This window comes from Phacochoerus africanus, chromosome 15, assembly GCF_016906955.1.
Source record: "Phacochoerus africanus isolate WHEZ1 chromosome 15, ROS_Pafr_v1, whole genome shotgun sequence".
NCBI lineage: Eukaryota > Metazoa > Chordata > Mammalia > Artiodactyla > Suidae > Phacochoerus > Phacochoerus africanus.
Window position 1 is genome coordinate 109,835,954 of NC_062558.1, and position 27,916 is coordinate 109,863,869.

General features: G+C 38.1%; 1 protein-coding gene across 4 annotated transcripts in view; it reads left to right on the forward strand.

Moving 5' to 3' along the window:
- The window catches only part of R3HCC1L (R3H domain and coiled-coil containing 1 like), an 85,742-nt gene that overhangs the window by 52,756 nt on the left and 5,070 nt on the right, over window positions 1–27,916 (forward strand). For 3 of the 4 annotated variants that reach the window (XM_047759572.1, XM_047759573.1, XM_047759574.1), the window contains exons 2-6: window positions 1,618–3,434; window positions 16,203–16,378; window positions 21,404–21,474; window positions 22,340–22,435; window positions 23,175–23,315. In XM_047759572.1, the coding sequence (XP_047615528.1) occupies window positions 1,632–3,434; window positions 16,203–16,378; window positions 21,404–21,474; window positions 22,340–22,435; window positions 23,175–23,315 (2,287 nt within the window). In that variant the 5' untranslated portion in view covers window positions 1,618–1,631. Of the gene's footprint in view, window positions 1–1,617; window positions 3,435–6,220; window positions 6,615–16,202; window positions 16,379–21,403; window positions 21,475–22,339; window positions 22,436–23,174; window positions 23,316–27,916 lie in introns of those variants that run through there. The other variant, XM_047759575.1, reaches the window with a different exon arrangement.

Consider the following 27,916-nt stretch of genomic DNA (forward strand, 5'->3'; position numbering starts at 1 on the left):
ATGGTGTTAAATTGTAATATTATCTTTCTTGGTGTTTTATTAGTCATGTCACTTTTGTGTCATTTGCAGATTTGATAAACATTGTTTTTATTGCTTATATCCAAATTATTATTTAAAATGTTGAATTTTAAAGGGCAGTGGGGACATAATTTTCTTTTAAATAACTTTCTCTAAATTCTCCTCTACCCCTTATCATTACTTTTGGTGTGAGTCCACCTACCAGTTCTTAGTAGCCCACATTTTACCATCTTATGCTTCATCATGATGTATTTTGTCAGATGCTTTGCTGAGATCTAGACTGTGTCTGTGGCATCCCCTCCAATGAAATATAAAATAGGCACTTCTAAAAGATCCTGGTAGGGCTAAATGTTCAAGTCATAATCTTCCACAAATGGAAAGATAGAAAATCCATGAAGAACAATGAGCTAGATGGTAACTAAAACATCAAAAGCAAAAAGGGACAGGTGGCTCACTGGGGACACTTGATGAGCAGGCTATGGTAATTCCCCATCTGAAAAGAAAATAGCTTGTGCCATGAAAGTGGAATTTCTTCACCGAGGAAGTATTCTCACCAGGTGAAATTTTAGGGATCTAGAATAGAGTGGACAGGATTTGTTAGCCCTGATGAGGGCCTTTCCCTCTTATTATCTTTTTCCTTTGAAAGATACATGGTGAAATACTAACAGTGGGTGCTTCTGAGTATATGTGGGTGTTTCTTTGCTAGGTGTAGGACCCTCTTACTCTCTTTGCTCTGGACTATTTCACAATATTATTTTGAAAATTCAAAGCGTAACTCAACATGAAGTTGTTTAGTACATTTCCCCGTATTTTCTAGATAGGAGACAAAGGTTTATTTAACCTTGGTTAAATTCCATTGACTAACCACAGTAGAGGTTGTTAGGGAGTTACCAGTGAGTTGTCTCATTGCATTGCTTGGTCGCCACCCTCCTTTGTCCTACCCAGACCCATTTTCTTGGTACCATGAGGGAGAAGAATTTACAGTAGATCACTTACTTAAATAGTGTTAATAGAATAACTTCCTCTTTCCCACTACCTATTTTCTTTCTTAAAGATCATAGTTTACAAGCAGTGTCATCCAGAAAGTAGTACCTGTTTGTAGTTGTCTCATTTTCTAGCCCACATTTGTTACTCCTGTTCATATGTTACTCTTAAAATCGTATTTATGTATATATATTTATGTTGGACAAATGTGCTTTTAGGGGTCCTCCTTGAATATGTTCTTCAGTGTAAATTGTGATAAGATGGTTTTATGAGTATCTGATAGCCTGTGATCACTTCTTTAATAATCTGTTTTAATTCAGCTAAAGACAAGGCTATTTGTTAAAAAAAAGTAGAGAGAACTTGGAAGATGGAGCAAAGAGGCCATGTGGATAAAATTCACAGACTTATGAGTTATTTTGGAACTTACTCTCCTTAGTTGCTTACCTGATTGCATTAATTATTTTAGCTTTTGCTTTTTTTTTTTTTTTTTTTTTTAAACTTGTGGGTTTCTATAGGATGGATTAGGAAGCCCTCTACCTAGTATTTAAAAATCTCTTGGTTCAATACATTGTAATTAGTTTAGGTAATTGAATCATCCTCTTTTTTTTCTTGCAGATTGAAGTGGTGCCATGCAGCAAGAAACAGAGAGATGCAGAGTTCGAGCCAGAAGGCCTGACATGGCGCTTTATGTACCCAAAGCTCGAAGGGGCATAGTACTACTCAAATCAGGTGATGAGGGCAAAAGCTGTGGCCCACCTAACTCCATGGTGAAAGAAGAACAAAAGGAAGATTCTGTCTCCCAAAAGAAGGTCTTTAGAGACAAACGTGAGGCTCAGAGACTAAGTATTAATCCTGATAAAAAGGAGCACAATCATAGGGAAGGGAAGAAATCCTCAGCAAAATTTAAAAAAGACACATGCCTTCAAGGAAGAAATAAAAATAGGGTTTGTACTAAGAAGGCAGTCACCGAATCCAACGAACTATTATCCCAAGGACATCAGCAAAGAGTCTCAAATCCTGGGATTATATGTAGTGTACCTTTGCAAAGATGTTTTAAACCAAAGAAGGTAGCTATAGAGTGTTCAGAGGTTAAAATCACAGATGTGTCAGGACATGAGAGGTTGCTTCTATCTCAGTCTTGTTCAGAAATCAGTGAGGCTCAGCTTTCAAACAAACCATTCCAAAATACAGAATTCTGTGATTTCAGTAGGCGCAAAGTAAGTGGGGAAACATCTGAAGACAGAGATTTGGAAAGCAGAATTGAAACTGATGCCAAGGTCACGGAGATAGTATCCCAGTTTCCTGGAGAAAGTTCTGTGTTGAAACCTGAGAGTGTGATTGCATCAGTAAAACCAAGCTCTGACTGTGGAATTGTACAAGCCATGCAAACATCAGGTGGAATGTTGAAGCTCAGCAATGGAGGCCTCACCACTGATTCTCTTCCTGGAAGTCCAGATGGTATCATTGATCAGAATCATGGAGACTTTAATGCTGAGAATGTTAGTGATACAGCCAACAGTACAGATTTCATCTTGAGTCAGAGAGCTGTAGTTTCCATTCCTGAGACTATGGGTCATATCTCCCATCAAATGACTAAAGTTAGCAATTTAGAGAAGACGAATGGCTTTTTTGATCCAGCAGTGATTAGGGAATGTGAGGAGAATGATGGCACTGCTGATGAGTTATGTGTAAAGCATGAATCTTCTGATACATCTGTCCTTGCTCATGAAACATACACAGATAATGGGACTAAGAGTGTAGGTGACATTACCAATAAGGCATGTATGATGAACATTACAGATATCATATCTGATCAAATAACTGTAGGCAGCCCTTGTTTAGTTGCAGCTAGAGTAGCTGATGAGGCCTGTAGCGACACAGCTAGTTTCTCAGACTATTTAGAAATGAGTGTAGATACAGCCCCTCTTCATGTAGCTAAAAGTGGGAATGACACTGAAAATAGCAGCAGCCTGACTGCTTGCTCAGATATTTATGTTGAGAATATTTCATCTAGTTTCACAGAGTCAACAGGAAAGTTGATAGAAAGCTTGTCAGATTGTGCTTCCTCCTTACCTATAAAGAAGATTGCTGGTAGCAATTGTAACACATTTTTGGACTCTGAACTCAGTATGTTAAATGGGACAAAAGTACTTTCAGACAATGCCTTGGGCAGTGATCTAGATTGTACTGGTGATGTAACTGAGGCATTGCATGAACTAAAAACTGCTGAAGAGTTCAAAACAGAAGAGGACTCAGAGAATATAGAATTTGGTGTATCCTTTCCTGATATGGAATCAATATCTATGGAAACCTCCATGAACCTGAAAGCAACTGAAATGTCTCACACAGAAGGAAGCACTCCTAGTGAGGAGAGTTGGGAGTCTATGTTTAATGATGACGGCGACTGCCTGGATCCACATCTTCTGCAGGAGGTATGTTTTAGTAGAAGTTGCTTGGTACTTGGTTTACTGATTTATAGAGCCTAGGATTTGGCGGGTAATTTTGATAGAATTTTTGAACATTCACACATTCTCTCATATCCAGGATAAGGATTTGTGCAACAAACTGATAGGATTGTAGATTGAGAAAAGAATATCTGATAGATCTTTAAAAAATAAAATGGAGTTCCTGTTGTGGCGCAACGGAAACGAATCTGACTAGGAACCATGAGGTTTTGGGTTTGATCCCTGGCCATGCTCAGTGGGTTAAGGATCTGGTGTCATGAGCTGTGGTGTAGGTTGCAGACGCGGCTCGGATGCCACGTTGCTGTGCCTCTGGCGTAGGCTGGCAGCAACAGTTCCGATTAGACCCCTTGCCTGGGAACCTCCATATGCCGCGGGTGCAGCCCTAGAAATGGCAAAAAGACCAAAATAAATAAATAAATAAATAAATAAATGAAACATATGGCATTGAGCTGTGTCTATAATAGGCAAATTCTGAGAGATCTTATTGACTGGATTAAAGATGAATTTAATGGATTCTGGCTATTTAAATGGACTCTGGCTAACTGTTGAAAAAAATACAGATGGAAGCTTCTTCCAAAGAGCTTTTCTGTGTTGACAAGATGTATTTTACACCAACTTATTTGAGGAGAGGAGAATAATTTATTATTCATGTTTATTTTATTTTTCCAGCAGATGTTGGAATGTTGTTAGACACTGTAGAGGTAAGGGAGGGGTAAAATGAAGGTACGGTGGTTTTTTTAAGAAATGTATGCTGAAGAATAAATGATTGTTGAGTACATATAGAAAATAATACCAGTTAGGTAATGTTCAAGGCATCTTAGAAATCATTTAGTTAAATCTTCTCATTTTTAAAATTTTTAGATACTCTCTATCCAGCATTTAAATTTCTTACCATAAAAAAGAATCATTGATTTTGTATAGTAGAACCATTCCCCCTTTTATTCCTTACAGTAAGTTCCTATAACCTTTGCCTGGAAGGGGAAAAAATGATTTCCCTATAAAACCTCCAGTTTTATAAATGAGGAAATTGAAGGTGGTTGGTTGTATCTTTAGGAAAGTCAGAATCGGGATTTCAGTATACTTCTGTCTTAATCCAGTATTTATTTTCTCTCTACCTGACTGCTTCCTCACCTATAAAATAGTTTTGTTTGATTGATTCTGTAGAGCCTTTTAAGTAGTAAGTGATGAGTCTTTTGTTTCTGAGTTGAACCAGAAATATAGGAAAATAATCACAAGTCCGTATAAAAGAGACATGTGAGACTGAAGAGGGCAGCCCATTGGACAGAACCACTGTGCAATACCAAGCAGTTCATCCTTATTTTTAGGAGATGTTTGTACATACACTTGTACCGTAGTTATTTAGTACTTCTTTTGGTCAACTAGGAAACAGTAACAGTAGGTCTTAAACATTCCTTAGAAAGAAATGTAGAGCAGAAGATATCTACCAATTAATATCCACGAACCCTTTGAAACTGCATGCACAGCTTGATATGTATGTGAGGTGCTTCATAACTTTCATCAGATTTTCAAAGGTGATGGTTCCCTAAGTATGGTCCCTGGAGCAGCAGCATGAGCATCACTTGGAAACTTGTTAGAAATGCAAACTCTCTAGCCCAGTAGTCTGTATGTTTACTAGATTTTTAAGTGATCCTAATGCACGTTAAGTGAGAACCAGTGCTCAGGGGCAAGTTAAATGTATATCAAAATGTGAGTGTGGTAACTAGAGGTGTCTATTAGCTCATAATTAGAAAAACACCTCTCAGCAGAGGTTTTAGACCCAAAACAGGTTAAGACCCACTAATAATGTGGGAAATTAGGTGAATATAGGGAGATTAAAGTTAAGGATCCAAGCACTGGGAAAAGGCTTTAGTCTGGGGAAGGAAGCAGTGTTCTTAGGAATTGGCATGGGGACCACTTGAGGGGGTAAGAGAGCACAGGTGTGCATAGGAAAGAAAGAACAGCTTCCTATAAAAGGTCACGGGACACAGAGCCTTTTAAACATGGTAGGACTCAATAAATACTTACTAAATGGATGTAGGCAGTGGGACGGAGTTGCTCTCTGCCTTGTGTTTTTGTTTTTGTTTTTTTTTGGCTGTGCCCATGGCATATAGAAGTTCCCAGGCCAGGGACTGAACCCAAGCCACAGCAGTGAAAATGTGGGATCCTTAACCCACTGAGCCACCAGGGAACTCCTTCTCTACCTTTTTAGGGTAGCCTCTGGGAACTTTCAAAATATCATTGCTGTTAGACTTGCATTCTGTGTAGTAGCTTAGGGATATGACTTCTGTATTGGGAGGGAGCTTCAGATGTGCAACTCTTTTTCAGATCTTAACATTGTTTGGAATAGGTGCAAAAGAATTTAGGCAGCTAAGTCTTTTGAGGAGCACAGTAACATAGCCAAAGGGATACTAGCATGACCTAAAGCTGGCAACAACAAGAAAACGAAGCAGGTGGTGGTTTCAGCTGAAAAAAACCCAGTGCCTGGATATTGCGTTAGGATATCTTTTGAGGTGCTTGGTAGGAACTGGGGTCTATATTGAAACAGGAGGATAGAGAGCAAGAAAAAAGTTGGATTGAGAATGCAGGTAGTGGACCCAACTTCAAGCTGTTGTCTCATGTGCTTTGGGTTTTAGAAGATGTAATAATAATAACTACTATTAAAAGATGTCACAAATCCAGTAACATTGATAGCCCTTTGGTGACTGTTACTCCTAATTTATTATTTATGTGATTCCAAATGTGCTTTATTAAAGGCTAAACCAGAGTCTGCCTACCTTGAAAACTTTCCAACCAAAGATTTTTGGCTCTTTTCCCAGCTGGCCTGTTGGTTTGTTGACAATGGCTAACCTTAGAGGTATGCTTACTACTTCTAATAGGTAGAGAAGGATGCTCTAGAGCAGGGTGTGGTCACCACTGGCATGTAAAGCAGTTTCCTTTGACGTTTGAACTTCTAAAACTGCCTGAAGGGGATAGAGAACATAGGTAGGTCACTATTGAGCTCCCAGAACTGCAATGCTTGATGAATCTCCAGAGATCAGTCTCCTAAAACTGTGGTATGGGATGCCCAGAAATTGAACTTGACAGTTGATAAAGAAAAGGATGTTGGCATGACTTTTTTTTTTTTTTGCCTTTTCCAGGGCCACACCCGAGCGGCTTATGGAGGTTCCCAGGCTAATCGGAGCTGTTGCTGCCGGTCTACGCCAGAGCCCCAGCAACACGGGATTCCAGCCGAGTCTGCAACTTACACCACAGCTCACGGCAATGCCAGATCCTTAACCCACTGAGCGAGGCCAGGGATTGAACCTGCAACTTAGTCAGATTCATTAACCACTGAGCCACGACAGGAACTCCAAGGCATGACTTCTTTTAAGCCTTTGAGATCTTGGTACAAGAACACAGGAATTATTGTCTAGATAAAGCTTCCCCTACTGCCTCCTGTACTGGTTAGCAAACCTATCAGTAGAAGAGTCAGTAAGATGCCAGCAGCATAGCATTGATGTTGATAGACACTGGCATCTGGTCCCTTCACTGACCATTTCTGGCCTTGAGGTTTATTTTTAGGGATAAATATTTAGGTAAGAGTTTCTTTTTGTTGTAGAGGATTACTAACCCTTCATTTCCAGACCATATTCTTTCTGTGGGTACTTCACAGTCATACTTCATCAGTGGTAGCTCTCCATCTAGTCTTTCCAGTCATGCCAAGAAGAGGCAATCCTGATACCTCTCCCTGCTTGAGAGGTCTTCCTCTTGACTATAAATTTAATCTACTACAGTGTTTTCACTGTTCAGTGGATCTGTATAGCGTCTTCCCAAGAATGCCAGCATCAGTCTGCCATAATTACTTTTCAGTACCGTCTGAATGGGAGCCAGGTCCATATTGGTTCAGGAAATTCACTTGGTCCCTGTCCATATATTCATTACATTCATTATGCATATATTCATTAGAGGAAACTAGAACTTGCAAATTTGTCCTCTGGCAGTAGGGTCAGTAAGTGATGATCTGATTAATTGTTGGGACACTATAATATGCCTCATATTGCAGCTTTCTTTTTTATTTCCTTTTGCCCTTCTCATTTTCTCCTGTCTTATTCATTTTTACCCTTTCTTTTATCATGCCTTAATCCAAATGTACGGGCGATGGATTTCTCTCACTGATGATAATCAGAGACATTGAGATGTCGCCGATAACATATTCTAAAGAAATCTTTAGATGACACCTTGACTGGCATTTTACTCATTCTTTGTTATAAATTTTATGAAGTCAAAGTTTGCATTTCTGGCCTTGGTTTCTTGAAAAGGTTAGTTGGACGTATAGCCTAGATATATTAGATAATTTTATTTGCAGATAGGGAACACCACTGAAGACATTATATACATTTTATATTTAATATAAAAAATGTAGAGTTTAGAACTTTAAATTTATCCTTCTACTGTTATAAGGGATTTATGCCCAAAGCAGTATAGCAAAGGACTGGGAACTGTAACTTATGCTGAATATTATACACCATAGTTTTATTATCTTTTTAGGGAACTCTTTTTGGATGTGTTCAAACTTACACCATGAAAAGTTTGAAAAGACTTTAAATACTTACAAAAAATAGTATTATTCCCGATTTGCCAAAGATAGGAAGTTAAATTGGCGAGACATTTTAATTCTAGCTTTTGATTTATTCACATTACCATGGACCAACATAAAAAGTTCTTGGCTGTTATTCTCAGTTTTCTGTGATAATGAGTACCTTAAATAAAATAGAATCCAGATAACCCCAAAACCTTATTTTTTGTTTATATCTTGAGTCTGCTTTCCAGTCAAATCTTTTTGATTTATCAAAGTTTATAGTAAATAATAGATTTTATTTTCTTCAATAGAAAATGAGTTAATCAGTTAAATAGTTGCAAGATAACACTGGAAGAGAAAATAGAAACAAAGAGCTTGAATGACTTAAACTGCATAATTGGGATTTGATTATGTGGGTTAATTCAGTAAATAATTATGTAAATAGACATTGTGGCATTTGAAGCAACCACAGTAACACCACTGATTCCTGGTCAGGTCTCTTGTCCATGTCCTTATAGCCTCCTGATACCCCCAGTATTTAAATTTGTTATAGCCACAACTAGCTTAAAGTGGTGTTTTATGTTTGTGTTTAATTAAAAGTACCTACAGAGGAGTTCCCCCATCATGGCTTAGCGGAAACGAACCTGACTAGCATCCATGAGGACGAAGGTTCGATCCCTGGCCTTGCTCAGAGGGTTACAGATCCAGCGTTGCTGTGAGCTGTGGTGTAGGTCCACAGACGTGGCTCGGATCTGGCATTGCTGTGGCTGTGGCATAGGCACAGCTGCAGCTTGGATTCGACCCCTAGCCTGGGAACCTCCATATGCTGCGGGTGTGGCCCTAAAAAGACCAAAAAAAAAAAAAAAAAGCCTACAGAAATGTTCTTATTCCAGCTAAATAAGATCAGAGTCAATTATAACACATCTCTTGATTGATAAGGACTAGGAACTAGAACTTTAACCAGAGATAGAACTGTACATGTCTTTTTAAAAAAGTGGAATGAGGAGTTCCCGTCGTGGCGCAGTGGTTAACGAATCCGACTAGGAACCATGAGGTTGCGGGTTCAGTCCCTGCCCTTGCTCAGTGGGTTAAGGATCCGGCGTTGCCGTGAGCTGTGGTGTAGGTTGCAGACGCGGCTCGGATCCCGCGTTGCTGTGGCTCTGGCGTAGGCCGGTGGCTACAGCTCCGATTCAACCCCTAGCCTGGGAACCTCCATATGCCGCGGGAGCGGCCCAAGAAATAGCAACAACAACAGCAACAACAACAAAAAAAAAGACAAAAGACAAAAAAAAAAGTGGAATGTTAGCATTGAAAGGGACCTGTAACATAATGTCGTCTAGCCTTCTTGCTTTATAGATAAGGTACCTGAGGCCCAGAAAGGTTGTTATTGACCTAGCTAAGATTAGTGCCAGTGTTGGCACTAGAATCTGAATCTCCTGGTTTCTAACCCTGGGCTCTTTCTATGACAGTAAGCCTTTGCCTCTACATAAAGTTCTCATCCAGTCAATAGACATGATACAGCTGTTCTTTCCTCAGCTCTAATATTGGTGATGTGAGGGATAAAAGAGTAGGATAACAATGTTTAAAGAGTTTATAGTCTTATGGAGCAAGCTGAGGAGACTTATTCTTAGAAATGACTAGAAAAAAATAAAGGAGTATTGTTTTGTTGAGTTAAAAATGCCATTGATTGTGAAATATGTCATTTTATCTATCACTAAGAAGAAATTAAACTTTTATACAATGCTTATTATTACCCTTTAGAATGTTTCTTTTCTACATCTTGAAGGAGCTCTTTTAGACTTAGACATAAATTTTTATCACATATCATTTCTTACATAATAAAAATATAGGTGAAATAAATTGGTTATGATTTCCTAAAACTTTGTGTTTATTTATTTATTTATTTAATGTCTTTTTAGGGGCATATGGAGGTTCCCAGGCTAGGGGTCAAATTGGAGCTGCAGCCACTGGCCTACGCCACAGTCACAGCAATGCCAGATCTGAGCCATGTCTGCGACCCACAGCTCACAGCAATGCTGGATCCTTAAACCACTGAGCAAGGCCAGGGACTGAACCTGTGTCCTCATGGGTACTAGTGAAATTTGACTCCACTGAGTTGTGGCAGGAACCTCCGAACTTTGTGTTTATAGTCCAACTTTTCTAATAATTTCTTGACTCTGTCATTGATATTGATGCTTTTTCTATTCTGTTATCTTCTGTACCATAAAGAATTTTAATGATATAGATTTCTTAAAAGAATACATAAAAGAAGCAGATATCATTGTTGCTGGATTCTTAAGCCATCTTTGCATTTGTATAGAGCTATTCTTATATCCAGATTTCTTCTGCACTGCTAACCATCACAACTTTTCTGCAAATGTTGGTACCGGTGCTTTTGGTACTCATGCATATGCAGGCAAGCTGTGTCAATATGCATAATTATAAGTTGTATACTGATGTTGGAGATGTTCAAATGTAAAAATGTGCATTTGATAAAATATTGGATTTTATCAAAATGTGGATTGATAAAATATGGTATATGTCCAACTTCCTGGTTTTATGATACAGTAGTGTAGGGAATGGAGAAACCATCAAAATGGAGTTAATGGTAGAAGCTTCAGGAGGAGATAAAGATTGAAGCTTGATCTTAGAAGAAGGATCAGGAACAGACAAGGCATTCCAGGCTATGAGAGCAGCTTGTAAAAAGTACAGAATGTTCACAGATTTAGGTCCTTTAATTTGTCACTATCCAGAAGTTTAGATGATCTATATTGAATTTTTGTTCTTGTTGTTTTCCTTTTATAATTTATCAAATTGGATTTTCTGCATGATTATATAATCAGAGCAATTTAAATTTATTGGTAAAGGGAAAAGGAAAAAAGTGTCATTTTCCCCAAAATTTCAGAATGCCATCCAGAATCGTTTAAGAAATATATGTTGCATAAATGAAATTCTTATTGACCAGGGCTCTATCTAGAATTGGTCTTGATAAGCATGCATTTGGACAAAGTAATTAACTTGTGGCATGTACATTTTGTTCATGCCACAAGTGTTTTTTCAGTGCCTAGTTTGTGCAAGACATTGTGTCCAGTAAGGGACTATAGGGATAAATATGACATGTCCCTTGTAGTTGAATTAGAGAATTGAATGTTGATGAGGAAACAACAACCATTCTTTCCAGGTGCCAGCACAGTATCCTAGACTCTCTATGGCAGAGTACCACAGAAATTTGTTTTCTCATGATTCTGGAGGCTAGGAGTCCAAGATCAAGGTGTCAGCAAGGTTGTTTTTTTCCTGAGACCTCTCTCCTTGGTTTGGAGATGGCCATCTTCTACCTGTGTCTTCGCATGGTCTTCCCTCTGTGTCTCTGTCCAAATTTCCTCTTCTGAAGACACCATTCAGATTAGGGTCTGTCCCTTTTTAACAATACCTCTGTAAAGACGTTATCTCTAAATACAGTTGTATTCTGAGGTACTGGAGATTATGGCTTTAACTCATGACTTTTGGGAGGACACAGGCCCAAGCATCCTTCAAGTGCACACGTTATTCAGTGTAACCACACTGAACTGTTTGATGTATTCCACGGTCCTTGCATGCCTTTGCACACTTCTGCCTATGGTACTTTTCTCTGTATAATTTCTTTGCTTGAGCAGTGAAGAAGAGTTAAGCAAAGTTCATTATCCTCTACCTACTGGTAATACCTTCTTTATTCTTATATCTTTATTGTGTAGTAAAATTCTTTGTTCAAGTTCTTTCTCTAATAGGTTAAACATACATTAAATGTTTGTTGGATGGGTGGCATGGGGTCAGGTTAAGGTTAAAAGAAGAGACAGGAGTTCCCATCATGGCACAGTGGAAACGAATCCGACTAGGAACCATGAGGTTGTGGGTTTGATCCCTGGCCTTGCTCAATGGGTTAAGGATCTGGCGTTGCCGTGAGCTGTGGTGTAGGTTGCAGACACGGCTCAGATCTGGCGTGGCTGAGGCATAGGCCGGCAGCCACAGCTCTGATTAGATCCCTAACCTGGGAACCTCCATATGCCGTGGGTGCAGCCCTAAAAGGACAAAAGACAAAAAAAAAAAAAGAAGAAGAAGAAGAGAGAGGTCTAACTGTAATATAGATGTGTTATGCAGTGAGTATTATAAAAGTAATGCAGATGAGGTAAATGCTGTAGAAGTATAGAGGAAAAGTCAGATTATAAATGTGACCAAAAGTAATGTGACCAGAGCAATAGGCAGGAAGAAGCAGGATGTGTTTAGGCATAGTGAGTGTTATCTTCGGTTGGAATGCAGTGTGTTTTAAGGCATGATGTGATATAATGCTAGAAAGGTTTATATATATAACCTGTTACACTGTTAACTGCTGTAATACACTGTTACTGCCATAATAAATTACCACAAACTAGTGTCGTAAAACAACACAAATTTAATGTCTTACAGTTGTGAAAGTCAGAAGTCCAAAATAGATCTCATTTGACTAAAATTAGGGTGTTGGCAGGGCTGTGTGTTCCTTTCTGGAGACTCTAGGGGAGAATCCATTTTCTTGCCTTTTTCAGCTTCTTGTAGCCCTTTTCTGTCTTCAGAGTTAGCAATGGCCAGTCTTTCTCATATTCCATCACTCTGACATACTGATTCGTTTGTCTCTGAAACAATTCTGCTTTTAAGGACCAATTCGATTATATTGGGCCCACCTAGATAATCCAGGATAATCTATTTTAAAGTCGTCTGATTAGCAAATTTAATTCTACCTGTTATCTTTATTCTCCTTTGCCATTTATCGTTTTCGTAGGTGGAGGGACCTTAGGACATAAACATCTTTTGAGAGGCTATCATTCTGCCAGAAACAGGTAGGTTGAGGCCAGGTTATAGGAGCTTTAAATATAGCCATTGAAGATTTTTGATCAAGGGAATATTATGATCAAAGCAGTATTTGGGGAAGTTTAATCTGTAAACTATATGCTGTCTCGAGTATAGGACTGGAAAGAAATCACTCCTGAGTTGTCTTTTCACCTTTGCCATTGACCCTCTCTCAGTCACTCCCTTCCTTCCTCCAAGAACAGCTTCTATCCAAAATCCTTAATCAGAGGAAATTACTTGTCATGAACATTGATGTGGTCACTGGCTTTGATTCTGTTCCCTGTAAGGAACATGTTCTGGAAGGAATAGTGGACCAGCAGTCAGGAGACCTGAGTTATGATTCAGACTTTGTCAGTAATTTGATTTGTAACTTTAGGGATATTCTTTCGTTTCTCTGGGATGCAATTCTCCATCTTTGTAATCAGGATAGCAATGACAGCCCATCTAACACGCCCATCTGACAGAGATGTAAATATAACCTTATTCCAAAACAACAAGGCATATTTTTAATTTTTTGTCTGTAGAGATTAACTTGTGACTTCAGAACTTTTTGTTTCTCCTTTTGTACCTTGAAGAACCGAGGATCAAACAAAAAATAAAAAGCTCACTGATCCATGCCTAGTTGACCTTCTGTCTGTACCCTCTTTTTTCCCCTCTACAATAAGAATCAGACAATTATGTTATAGCCAGTCAGGTACTATTTTATAGACTTGTTTTCAAGACCAGATTACTAGGCGATAACTATGCTAAAGCCCTCACCTTGGGGAAGATAATTTTAACTTAGCTGGATGGTTTGTGGAAGCTGGTGATGCATATGAAGGGATACCCGGTTTTCACTTATGCTTTGTAAATAGCAAGACAGGCCACTGAAAAAATCCTAAAATATCTGTGATTCATAACTCAAAGTTATTTGCTGGGTTGTTTGTAAACTTTCGTCTTTATAATCAGTTATTATATTATTTCTGTTTCAAGGTTTTTTATAGTCATGTATTATTTATTTCTCACAATGCATTATTTAGTCCTAGTTTTTAAATGCATGGACATGCAGTAGTTTGTTTTATTTTTGCAGAGTAATTCAAAAAGTCAGTGCCAGAATTTCAAAAATTAAATGAAGAAAATGGTTCCACTTACAGCAGCATAAAGAAGTTAGAAACAAATTTAACAAAAGAAATGTAAAACTTGTACTCTGAAAACTACAAAACATTTTAAGAAGAAATTAAATAAGACCTAAACAGACATCCCAGCCTATGTTCATTTTCTTTAATATTGTTAAGATACTTCCCAAATTGATTAATACATCCAACTCAATCCCAGTTGCCCTTTATTTTTATTTTTTTTGCAGATATTGACAGGCTGTTCCTCAGATTCACATGGAAATGCAGGGGACTCAGAATAGACAAAATGATGTTGCAAAAGAACAAAGTAGGAAGACTTAAACTTCCTGATTTCAAAACTTGTAACAGTAATCAAGACAGTGTGGCACTGGCATAAGGGTGGACTTGCAAGTGATTGCAGACTTCCCTCCTCCTCTCTGGCTCTCAGTTATCCTAAACTGATACACTAGTCCGCTCTAGGTTTTTGAACATTCATTAAACGTTTAGCTGATACCTTCTTGCCCACTTGTGTGGTGGCCACTTCTTCCCATGGTGTGCCAGAGGTAAAACCGTGTATGTGTTCTGCTTCTCTTTGGAGGGACTTGTCAGCCTGTGGATTTCAGTTTACTTGTATGCTCAGCTGTCTGGTAAACTCAAGGAAGTTATGATTTTATAGATCAGTCGGTCTTTTCTCATTGTTATAGCATGGGGAATATTCTCTTCCTGCTTTCTGCATCCTAAGTGGGGTGGAGATGACATGGTGTTTGACTTGTAACAGATATAGCACCTAGTTAAAATTTGTTTAAAGTAGGTTGAATTTATTGAATACTTAGGTGCCAGGTAGTATACTAGGCACTTACTGCGTCATCTCATTTAGTTCATACATCTAAGATACTGTTATTATCATTTCCATTTTTTAAGATATAAAACTGAAGCTTAGTGGAGAGAGAAACTAGAGGCAGTGCAGTAGACAAACATTTTTGTTAATTTTACCTAAATCACCTTCCTCCTTCCCTCTCTCCCAAATAAAATTCTTAAATTTTTTTTCTACTTCTCTATGGAAAGGAGATACATCCTTGGCATTTAATGCAAATTCTCATTTCCTCATTTGATGAGAAAAGAGGCACAGTATGAAAGAGAGAAAGCTTGAAGGGCTCTAATTGGATTTTTGATAGAAAAAGACAGGGTTTTTGTTTTTTGTTTTGTTTTGTTTTTGTTTTTTTGCCTTTTCTAAGGCCGATCCCACAGCATATGGAGGTTCCCAGGCTAGGGGGTCCAGTCGGAGCTGTAGCTGCCAACCTACGCCACAGCCACAGCAATGCCAGATCCAAGCCATGTCTGTGACCTACACCACAGCTCACAGCAACACCGGATCCTTAACCCACTGAGCGAGGCCAGGGATCAAACCCACAACCTCATGGTTCCTAGTCGGATTCCTTAGCCACTGCGCCACGATGGGAACTCCCAGGTTTTGTTGTTGTTGTTGTTCCGAAGGCTTTGGGTGGTCACTACCAGCCTCTACATTTTATAACAGGTGAATGATAAAATGACTGTCATGGCTTTGCTGCCACTTTCCTTTCTCCTGCTTCCAGTGTGAAAGAGTTAATAGCCTTCAGTTTTTTCATAGAATTTTAAGTATTCTTCATAACAATTAATTCTTTTATTAACCTACTGTGTGGGAATCCCCCTTAGGTAGCTCTCATGCTAGGGAACTTTAATTACTTGTACCACTTATATTTGTTAAGTAAGCGACATTCAGCAAAAGGTAGACTTGAACAAAGTTTTCATTTTTTTAATTTTGTTTTGTTTTTCAATTTCAGAAAAGAAACTATGTGTGATCAATAAGCTTAAATAAAATGAATGTTATTAATTCACCTCTTCAGCTGTTTTCTGAAATTCATTTTCTAAGATGTGTCATTTGTAACTCACCACATTAATCATCCTATACTTTCTCACACACTGGTTGATAGGCGCAAGTTAAGTTCCGTGCAGTGCCCGTCTTTGCTGGAATTTCAACACCTTTTCAAGTATTCCACATGTGTAATATAAACTGGGTGAGAGACACTAGTCATTATTGTCTTCATGAGCAGTATTAATACAGAGACAATGTAAAAGGTTGAGGAATAGGAACATGGAGACAAAGAGGAGGATTGTTTGTGTATCGGGGGATATTTTATAATGCTCTGGCTTGATGTAACAGTCACATGTATGCTTCCTCCTCCCTAGTTATCAGGGAATATGACGAATAGAGAAAGCATCCAGGAACCTAGATTCGATTATTACAACCATGAAGTTCCTGATACTGACCTCAGTGATTGTGAATTCGCACATGTCATTGAAATTTATGATTTCCCCCAAGAATTTCGTACCGAAGATCTCCTACGGGTTTTCTGCAGTTATCAGTAAGTATTTGCGAATGATTGGGATGTTAGGGAAGGTGGGATGAGTGTCTTCTGAAAAATCCTCTCTTTTGTTTTCCTATTCCCTGTTGTTTACTTTAGCATCAACTTTGTTTATTGTCTTTTTCAAGCCCATTAGAAATCTTCTGTATCAAACCGCTCTTCTTCTAAATTCCTTAAAAATGCTAAAGAGTCCCTCTAGACCCCGTTTCAGCATTTAAGAAGAATGTCATCAATAGTGTCATCAGAATCTGTTTTCATAGTGCATTTAGTCCATTTATATTTATTATAGTTATTGATGTATTTGGATGTACGCCTGCCATCTTTTTGTGTGTGTTTACTTGTCCCATCTTTTTCTCTTCTTTCTTGCCTTCTTTTGGATTGATGAGGTATTTTTTCTAATTCCATATTTTTGGGAAATAATACTGTTTCTATTATTTTGTAGTTACTTTAGAAATTACAGAATGCATGTTTAATTTATCAGTGGCTAAAGGTAATATTTTTACATTTTCTCAAAACACTCAAAGGGTTTTTAACTCCATTCCCCAATTCCATTCTGGTGTCTCCCCCACCTCTAAGTAATATGCTATTGTGATTTAGTATGCTGATTCTTTCTAATTTTTTCTTTTTAAACTCCATTTGATATTATTATTGTTTTATATATTCAGTATTCAGATTCATCTACCTTCTGTATTCTTCATTTATACCTTCTTGCATTTCATATCTTGCATTTGAAATCTTTTTTCTCCTGCATGGAACATGGTTTTTAGCATTTAAATTAGAACCAGTCTTTTAGCAACACACTTACTTGGGTTTTGTTTTTGTCGTTTCTTAATGGCTTTATTTCAGCTTCATTCTTGAAAGATGTTTTTGCTGGGTATGGAATCTTAGGTTGGCAGTTATTTCTCTCAGAAACTTGATTTTATTCTGCTCTCTCTTAGCTTTTCTTTGTGTAGAATGAGAAGCCAGCTGAAAGTCTAACCGTTGCTTCTTTTGTTTTTTGTTTGTTTCTTTGTTTTGGCTGCACTGTGGCATATGGAAGTTCCCAGGCCAGGGATTGAATCTGCGCTGCAGCGACACCTAATCCTTAACTCACTGCTCTGGGCAGGGGATCAAACCTGTGCTGCTACCAGAGACGGACTTGGATCTGTAAACCTGCTGTGCCACAGCAGGAACTCCCACAACTGTTGCTTCTGAGTGTAATCTGTCTTTTTGCACAGGGTGATCTTAATGCTTTCTCTGTGTCTTTTGGTATTGTGCATTTTCAGTATGGTGTAGCTTTGTGTTTCTCCTCCTCCTCCTCATGCTCATTTTTCTCATTCTTATTCTTTTTCTTATTATTTGTCTTCATTATTTGGGCTTCCTAAATCAGCAGTAGGTACTTTTTATTGATTTTGGAGAACACTAGACATTATCTCTTTAAATATTGCCTCTGTACTGTCTCTTTTACATTATTTTAGATGGCCAGTTAAAAGTGGATTAGACCTTCTCACTTAATCTTTATGTTATCTCTTTTCCATTTCTTTGTCTCCAGTACACATTCTGAGTAATTTCTTTAGCTCTAGTTTCTGAGTTCACTGATTTTTTTTTTCCTCATCTGTTTAATTTGCTGTTAAATCTATCCATTGAATTTTCAAGTTTCATTTTATGTTTCTTGTTTTTCGAAGTTCTTTACTTTTCAAATCTGGATGGTAATTTTTTGGTTTCTTTTTCTCCAAACATTTTCAAAATGTTAAAAATTTCTTTGTATTAAACATAGACCTTCTAATGTCTGTGTCTGGTAATCCCTTTTTCTGAAATCCTTTTAATTCTGTTCTGCAAGTTTTCACTCATAGTGTCTTGCTTTTTTTTGGAAGTTTAGTTTTTATTGTGAGGTTTTTTTTGTTGTTGTTTGTCTAAAGCTGACCTTTTTTTTTTTTTTTGGAATTTAATTTATGGGAATTGAGGCCTACAATAAAACGAAGAGGATTATCTCTTGAGAGGCTATGTGTTTTCTTCTGCAAAGCACCAAGGGCCCTAACAATCCAAAAGATTGTAAATTAAACTATTGATTTGCAGTTATATTCTGACCACTGAAATAGAGAATGATAAAAAATGATTGTTATATGTCTCAACCAGTTTATTTTAACAATACATATGAATGTTCATTTACTTGCCAGTCTTTGATGTGGTACCAAGGCCTTTTTTTTTTTTCAAAGTTACTAGTCTGTTGATTGAGTTCTGTATGTTACACTGTTATCACCTGCCACTTCCAGCAGGAATTTACTGTGCCTTCAGAGTCACCTGAGTTAAAATTCCTTATAGGTTAAAATGTTTTCTCTTTTCTTTATCTGTTTTGCCCAAATATAATTGATAATATTTCTGGGTTTTTTTTTTTTTTGGTCTTTTCTAGGGCCGCTTCCATGGCATATGGAGGTTCCCAGGCTAGGGGTCTAATCGGAGCTGTAGCCGCTGGCCTACACCACAGACTCAGCAATGCAGGATCTGAGCCGTGTCTGTGACCTACACCACAGCTTATGGCAACTCTGGATCCCTAACCCACTGAGCAAGGCCAGGGATCGAACCTGCAACCTCATGGGTCCTAGTCAGATTCGTTAACCACTGTGCCACGACGGGAAATCCAGTTCTGGGGTTTTTTTAAGTTGACTTCATCTTTCTCTACCCTTCCAAAGCATTCAATTGAGTTTTTATAGATACAACAACTTTTCTTTTTCACTCTTATATTTCATTGTTGTTATTTTATTCAATTATATAGTAAAAATATAAATTAAAACTGATATAAGTGGGCTTGAGACTAATTGCATTACCTTTTGTTATGTTGTATATAATTCATATATTATATATGAGTAGGTAAAAGAGTTAGGAGTATAGTTCTGTATCCTTAGCTTATAAGAAAATACAAGCTTTGGAAATAAAGAAATAATCCATAAAGTAAGTTATTAAGAAAAATATTTTCAGGGTCTGGAAGAAAGTCAATACCAAGAAAGAATTATACTTTAATGCTCCAATCCTGACTCTAGCAATGAACCAGGTCTGTTGTCTAAATATACAGATTTAAACTTAAAATTCAATTCATGTACATTTTGCATTAGGCTATAGCTCCCAACTTCTCCTTAAGGTTCAGAGAGTAAATGTTTTAGGCAGCTCTGCCATCATTGCACAAAATTAACCACAGACAACAGATAAACAAACGAACCTTTATGTACAAAAACAAGCACCTTGTTTTTCTGTAAGAACAGACAAAACTAGCAGCCAAGTGACCTCGCTTAAATTTTGTGTGTGTGGGGGTGTGCATATCAGTTACGTAGGAAAGGAAGAGTGACCAGAACCTGGAGGACAGTTAACAACTTCTGCCTAGACTTTGCTCTAAATATGTAATATCAGTCAGTCTAATTCATTACAGTTATGTTAAGACCCAGTATCAGGGCCTGTTCCAGATAAATGCATAATAGATTTTAAAAAGCAGTCAATGAGATTAAATCTAAAATTAGAACAACTTTATGTTGTCACTAATAATGATTTTTAAAACCAAGGATCGATTTTCTTGATGTCTAGAATTTCCTGAAGATTAGTTACTTCTTAATTATTAACTTCCTTTGTTTTGTTTTTTCCCAATCTTACCTGCAAGTCCATTTTTCTATCAAACCCAAAAACACTCAAGAGGAGAAACATTTTAAGGGATTATGAAATTCCAAACTCTCAAAGACCTTCCAGAGCCCATCTAGGTTTTTTCCTATCTTTTGTCAACTATCTTACAGACTCATTCTGTTGAACTTTTTCACGGTCTCCAACTCCTGTGGACGTTTGATACCTCTTTATTTCTTTTTCCTTCAAAAGAAATTTTTGCTCAACTAGTTGTTAATAAAGAGGGAAGACGTTTTAGCAGTTGTCTTCTTTTTTTCTTTATAGTGCTGTAAAAAAAAAAAAAGAAGAAAAGGTCATGGTGCAGAAGTCTCTAGTAATGCCTAGGAGTCAAATACCAGATTCAACCTAATTTTTAATCACATTTTCATCGATATTAATCATCCCCTAATGAAGATTGCTATTAATAATAAAAATAATGGGCACCATTCATTTATTGAATGCCCACTAAGTGTTCAACATCGTGCTCTTTGCCTTGTCATGGATGATCTCATTTCTTTTTCCACAGCAACTCCGTCAGGAAGGAACTATGCCTATTTCTACAGATGAGCAGATCTAGCTTATAGAGAGATTAAACCTGCCCATAGTCTCAAGGTGGCAGAACCTGAGTCCATTTATATCTGACCCACAAACCCCATGCTCTTGACAGGAACTCTATTGAGTCCATGAGCTCTTTTAAGCTCCTGGCTGAAAAAATAATGTGTCATATCATCTTCCTGATAGTCCTTGTGCTCTCTAATCTGGTCAGATATTTCTCATCTTCATTTCTTTTATCCTGAATTTTTCTGACTTTGCCACAGTTCTCTCCCATTTTCCCTTTCTCCCCTTCTACACTGGAAAGAAAGAAAGATCAGCCCCTCTGATGATAGTTGTCCCTTTTTCTCCCTTATTTGATTGATTGGTTTTACTTTGAAGGACCTGTCTCCCTCTTCCTCTCTGTTTCTTGTCTCTGTCTCTGAGCCTACATTTGCGTTAAATCCAGATGACCTTCCCAGCCCACCTCCTCCCCTGATATTCTTCTCCCCCTCCTCAGCTTCCTCTTTCTACCTCTTCTTGTTCTGTTGCCCTAAGAGCATCTCTTGTAAGTAGTGTGATAAATACTTTACCTCCCCAGGGAATATGTGAGCATTAATTAGTTGATGTCTGTAAAATGCCTGGCAGTGTGAAATACTCCCAGGTAGTTCTTTATGATGGTATTATTGCTTTTAAAATTCAGTGGCTTCTTCTGTCCTCCAAGCTGTCTTGTGTGTCGTCATCTCCATTCCACCTGTGCGCTCACTGAGTGTTTCCATCTCATCATGAAATGCTTTATGAGACTGTATTTGAAGGATGTTTCATAAAAGCAAATTTTATTTTAAAGAATAAAATTGTGTTCTTTTCTTACAGAAAGAAAGGATTTGATATTAAATGGGTGGATGATACACATGCCCTAGGAGTATTCTCCAGTCCGATTACAGGTATGTATCCAATGGTTTTCAGTGTGCTTATTGTCCATTTTCTCCTCCTGTGGTCCTTATTACCCTCCTATTCCAGCTTCCTGGCCTTTCATTCACCGATATAGATAATTGGCAGGTACAGGTTTTGAGGCATGTTACTCTGATACTCCCTCTGTTTACCCTAATCCAGTGATAATTGGAGAGATAGCTCCTTCCAAGGTTATATGCTGCAAAACTGTCAGTTGTGAGAGTGCATAAACAGATTATAGATGAAGATATTTAAGAAGCCAGTGTGACGGAATCTTAAAATATTTGTGATTTCCCCCTCCTCCCCAGGCACATGAATTTGAAGTAGCCTTTTAACCTGTCTATAGTGAGCAGTTGTAATACCTACTTTCTGATTGTATGATTTCACCCTTTCACTTACAGGACCTCACAATAGGTCTGATGCAGAGCTGTTTAGAGAAGTTAGAAATGTTGATTCCTACCCGAATCACCTAAAATAGGGGTCTATAGACTTATTCTGTAAAGGGCCAGATAGTAGATAATTTAGAGTATAAGGTTTCTATCACTACTTAACTGCTCTTGTAGCAAGAAAGCATCCTTGGACAGTATGCAAACAAACAAGCATGGCTCTGTTTCAGTAAAACTTTATAAAAACAAATGATTGGCTGAATTTGGTCACAAAGCCATAGTTTGGTGATCCCTCATCTAAAATAATCACTGCCAAGTTGTTCCTCAGAGATTTTTCTAGAGCTTACTGTTTTTTTGGCTCACCATGAAAAATAACATTTAGGAAATACTAAGAACTAGCCTTACTTTTATTTTATTTTATTTTTCTTGCATCACTCTTCTTCATGTCTTATATGTTTTTTCTTCTTTACAGCTCGTGATGCTCTGGGTACTAAACATAGCATGGTGAAGATGCGGCCCTTGTCACAAGCCACTAGAGCAGCCAAGGCCAAAGCTAGAGCTTATGCTGGTGAGCCTGTAATCTCAGGGGCCTTTTCTTGTTGATACTGGTGTTATTGTTTTTTTCTGGCACTCATATAGCATCCAGGGTTCTAAATCTATATAACGTCTTTATTTTTAGTGTTAAAAGAAATGTGGGGTTTTTTTGTTTGTTTTTTTTTGTCTTTCTAGGGCTGCACTCGTGGCATTTGGAGGTTCCCAGGCTACGGTCCAATCAGAGCTGTAGCCACTGGCCTATGCCAGAACCATAGCAATGCCAGATCCTACACCTCAGCTCACAGCAACACCAGATCCCTAACCCACTGAGCAAGGCCAGGGATCGAACCCGCAACCTCATGGTTCCTAATCGGATTCGTTTCCACTGCGCCACGATGGGAACTCCAAAAGAACTGTTTTTTAAGAAAAAAATAGAAAAGGCTTTGTTGGACATATAGCAGCCAGTTAGAGAGTGGGAGATACTAATGGCAAGCAATGCAGGAGCCCTTTCCTGATGACATAGAGTTTACCTGGGTGTTCACCTATTTGGTAGTCACTGTAAGAAATTGTGTTAATACAGATAATGAAGGCAGGATTGTTTGTGCTTTGCCATGTTAATTTCCTCTGATCTTCATCTATCAGGCTTGTATTAATTACTGCTGATGCAGCCCTTGTTAGTCTATTTTGTATGTTAATTACTGAGTTAAATCACTTGGAGCTAGAGTGCTTGCTTTTCCTTACTCCCTCTTACTCCCTTCCTTTCTCCCATTTAGAGTTTCTCCAGCCAGCAAAGGAGCGTCCTGAGACTTCGGCAGCCCTAGCCAGAAGGTTAGTCATCAGTGCCCTTGGAGTTCGAAGTAAGCAGAGCAAAACAGAACGGGAGGCAGAGCTCAAGAAACTGCAGGAAGCCCGAGGTGAGCTGGAGTGATGGCGTTCTTCTTTAGTCCCATTAGAACTCACATGAGGCAGGTTTTTAAAAAAAAAACCAAAAAACAGCCCATCCCATTTTGTCATTGCCATTTCCTGGAAGCCTACCATGTGCACTGAAATTGATCTCATGCCCTATATGTAGGAAGAAAGGACATTTTAGGATTTGTCTGCCTGTCCCACACAGCAAGGGATCCTAATCCATGCTCCTACTCTTGTTTTCCAAGAGATAGGTTTAGTCTTTTTAGTTCATCCATGACTTTTTCTGTCATTCTTGCTCCAGACACTCAAAAAAATTTTGCTATGAAGACGTAATAGTCTCCCAGGCAGAAAACATTATTTGCTGTGGTTTTATTGGGCCATGATTGCCATGATATTATCAAGTGGTTTAGATTTTAGACGACAAATTAAGGCAAAGCCAGCAACTGACATTGATGATAATAACTGTAGGAAGTAATTTTTTTCTTTAAAGACAGTCCTGAGTGGCTCCATTAGAGCACATCTAGTTTAGCCTAATCTTCTGATTATTTTCTAGTACTTAAGAGTTCTTAGGAAATATTTCAGCTGATGCATAGGCAGGATTTTTCTTTCCCTGTAGTTTAGAGTTGTGGCTAAATCTCTTTCTCTATAAGCGGTTGACTTATATGCAAAGGCTTGGGACTCTGGTTTGCGCTTAAGTACTTTTTACCAACCTTTGGGCTTTAGAGAGTCTCATTGCGTTAACCCATGATCTGTAGAATCTGTGAAGGCAATTTACTCTGAAAATTCCACTTACCAAAAAGTAACTTCATTTTTCCATTAAACGAATTGAAGTTTCAAACTCCTTGTTTATTGCCAGTCTAACAGGGCCATTAATACTTCCTGTCCACTCTGCTTTGGTGATAGCAGGCAGCTTGCAGACTCTCAGCTGCACTGACCAGATAACTAGTGACAGAGTATGTCATGGCAGGTGCTAGAGTTTCCGAGTTGAACCCAACTAATTTTTGAAACTTTAATGATCATAATGAGGCAGTTTGGATTTCTCCCATGCATTGTTGACTCAAAGGCTTCTTACAGACCATAAAAACAGGGGAGGATTCCTCAGGTTTTTATAGATGTCATTAACAGAAATAGATTAAAGGAGAAGGTGCAACATCCTTAACTCTTTGTTAATTGGTTATCTCTGAGAAAACGATTTCTCTGTTATAACAGAACTTATCTCAGAAGTTCAAAAGACAGTAATAACGGTGGTATTTATAAAAGGAGATGTGATTCTTTTTGCAATGTATCATGCTTCTCTGTGAATATAATATGACCTCTATCTGTACGGGTACTACAACAGTAGTTTTGTATGGCTATCATCTGGGTTTCTCCCTTTATTTCTCTGTATGCACATCAGCATACAGCTCCACTTAAGTATTTGTTTTAAATGCCTAGTTATACAAAGGACATTTCAGTGATGCAGTTAAAAATGAGGCTGTTAGCTGAGTGGGTACCCTGTTACCTTTTTAAAGAAGACCTTTAGTTGTGAATAGAGACCCACTGTGATAAGTTCCTCCTATCCATTGACTCTGAAGCTGTACATGTTATGGAGAACTCTTCTTTATTATGCTTCAGAATGTTTCCATTATATCTGAGAACATGCACATGGAAAATTCCTGATATATCTTTCTGGCTTCTTTATGCATACACTCTTATAATTGCCTCCATGGAGCCCAAGACTTCTCAGTTAAAAATTTTTTTTTCCTTTGGAAATTAATAGTAGTGTTTATGTATTGAATGGAACAGATATTTTTGTTTCAGATATTCTCATACTGGAAGGGAAGGGGTCAGTACAGCCTAGGAAATAACATAATAGACACTGAAATCAGACTGCCTGGGTCAACATCGACGTTCTGCCATTTACTGGCTGTGTCACCCTGGGTAAATTACCCACTCTCTGGAGGCCTCTGTTTCCTCATCCATAAAATGGAAATCAAGTGAGATAATCCACAAAAGATACTTAGTCACCTTCAGAACCCATAGGAATGCTCTCTCCCTCTTGTTTCTATAAGCCCGTGATAACTATGTGATAAATGTTAGCTGCTGCTATTTTTTTAGTAATGGTAGCAGTATCATTTTATGGTGACACCAGCACAGGTTCCAGTGCATTATTATCATTATCATTTTGGTCCTTACTCTTTTTATTTTACATTTCCTATGATACTCTATCAACTACATTTGACATTCACTGAGTACCTGCCCTGTGCAAAACGTTGTGCTCCCTAATTAGGAGAATTAGAAAGATGGTAAGATTTTGTTCCTCTCCTTAAGACTTGCAGTCTAGTGGGGATATTTGCCTTAAGTAAGAACGAAAATATGAACCCGACTGCAGGTGTGATAAATTCACTGAGTAATAAAAAATTAAAAAATTAAAAAATAAAAATAAAAAGGCTTTGCTGGGAAAAAAAAAATATGAACCCGATTTTTTTGTTTGTTTGTTTTTGGTCTTTTTAGGGCTGCACCCCCGGCATATGGAGGTTCTCAGGCTAGGGGTCTAATTGAAGCTACAGCTGCCACCCTCCGCTACAGCCACAGCAATGCCAGATCTGAGCCAAGTCTGCGGTCTACACCACAGCTCACAGCAACACCAAATCCTTAACCCACTGAGCGAGGCCAGGGATCGATCCCGCAACCTCGTGGTTCCTAGTCAGATTCATTTCTGCTGCGCTGCGACAGGAACTATAGTTCTGAAGATTTTAAGATTAAAAGCCATGAAAAGGTTTTTGTGATGAAAAGGACTGGAAGGAAATTCCTGGCAATGTAATATGTTATGATAACTCTTGATGGAGATGGTAGTATCTATAGTTTAGAGCTAGCCCAGAGAAGTTAAGTTACTGGCCTAAGGTCACCCAGCTGATAAATTGAGAAGAGGCATTTGAACCTAGGCCTCTCTAATTCAAACGCTTGTTCCTTCTGCAATACTGTAATCTCTTTTGAAGGAGCGTTGGAGTAATTAACTTTTTTTTTCCTCAGAAAAAAATATGTAAAAAATTTTAAGGTCCTCAGAAAATGAAATATGACCAGCTTTTTTTTTTTTTTTTTTAAGTTAATTGTCCCAATGGTTAGAGCTTTCATTATCAGGAAATTCTTCCTTAGGTCTAACTTAAATCCGTATGATAGGAGTTCCCATCGTGGCACAGTGGTTAACAAATCCGACTAGGAACCATGAGGTTGCAGGTTCAATCCCTGGCCTGGCTCAGTGGGTTAACGATCCAGCGTTGCCCTGAGCTGTAGTGTAGGTCGCAGACGCAGCTCGGATCCCGTGTTGCTGTGGCTCTGGCGTAGGCCGGTGGCTACAGCTGCGATTAGACCCCTAGCCTGGGAACTCCATATGCCGCGAGAGCGGCCCAATAAATGGCAAAAAAGAAAAAAAAAAAAAAATCCATATGATGGTTTAAAACAGTTTCCTCTTCTTTTTTATTTAGTAGGAATAGGAAACATCTGGACACCATTCTGTTCTAACAGCCTTTAACTGTAAAGATCAAGGGCAGATTATTTAGGAATGAGGGGATCTGTGCTGAAATAGAGTTTTTGCCATTAACTAGCTGTGTGGCCGTGGCAAGTCTCATATCTCTCTGTGCCCCAGTTTCCAATGAAGTGTAAGCACTGCCTGACTTAACTGATGATGGAGAATTTTTTGAGCAATGTAAGTTAACGTGCATAAAAATGTTTAGAGAGGTGCTTTACGCATTTAGAATACTATTATTTATGTGACGCTTCAGAAATTAGTGTTCATTATAATATGAGCCAGTAATGACAAATATGTACTATGTACTCTTCCTCCCCATTTATTATCCATGACAGACAGTGCTAATCGGTTATAACACTGTCTATTGGTAAGTTTTGACTTAACCACTGCCAGTTGATCAAAATTAGCCTGTCAGTTGAAATAGGCATGCCCTCCTGATGTAGGTACTTTTATTAATAATACTATAGAATAATTTCCTAGCCTTTTTTTCCCACTTCAGGAGTTCTGCTGTCTATTAAAGTGCCTCATTCATAAAAAGATACTCAGTGTACATATTCATTGACTGAATACATTAATAACATTGGTTGTTTTAATTTTTTTCATAAATCTTATTTTACTCATGATTCTGCTCTGAACCCTTTCAATGATTTTCTTTATAAAACCCAGAGCTAAGCATGCGTGTGCAACCCTTCTAATGAAGGAATTTGGGATTTGTGATTTTGAGGTTTATATGCTTTTCTGCTAAGTTCCTCCATCCTACTTTGGTCTTTTTACTCTATTATTGAGAAGTCTTTGTCTTAATCCTTAAAAAGGAGATTCAGAAAGTAAAGCTATTCTGGAAAGAATCAAAAAAGGGAATACCTAAATCATTTTAAGCAAATCATATTGTGTGTATCTGGAGGATAAGAGCCTTAATTCATAAGTCTTTGAATGTGAGGAAGGATCCTTTTCTAGCAGAATGCCTGACAGATCAGAACTAGACTAAGAGTGGAAAGTGAAAGCAAAGATTATCCTTGAGAGTACTTTGTATTTGACTTAATCACATGTTTTAAACCAAGGATTCACACTAAACAATAAAAGCACATTTTAAAGACCAAA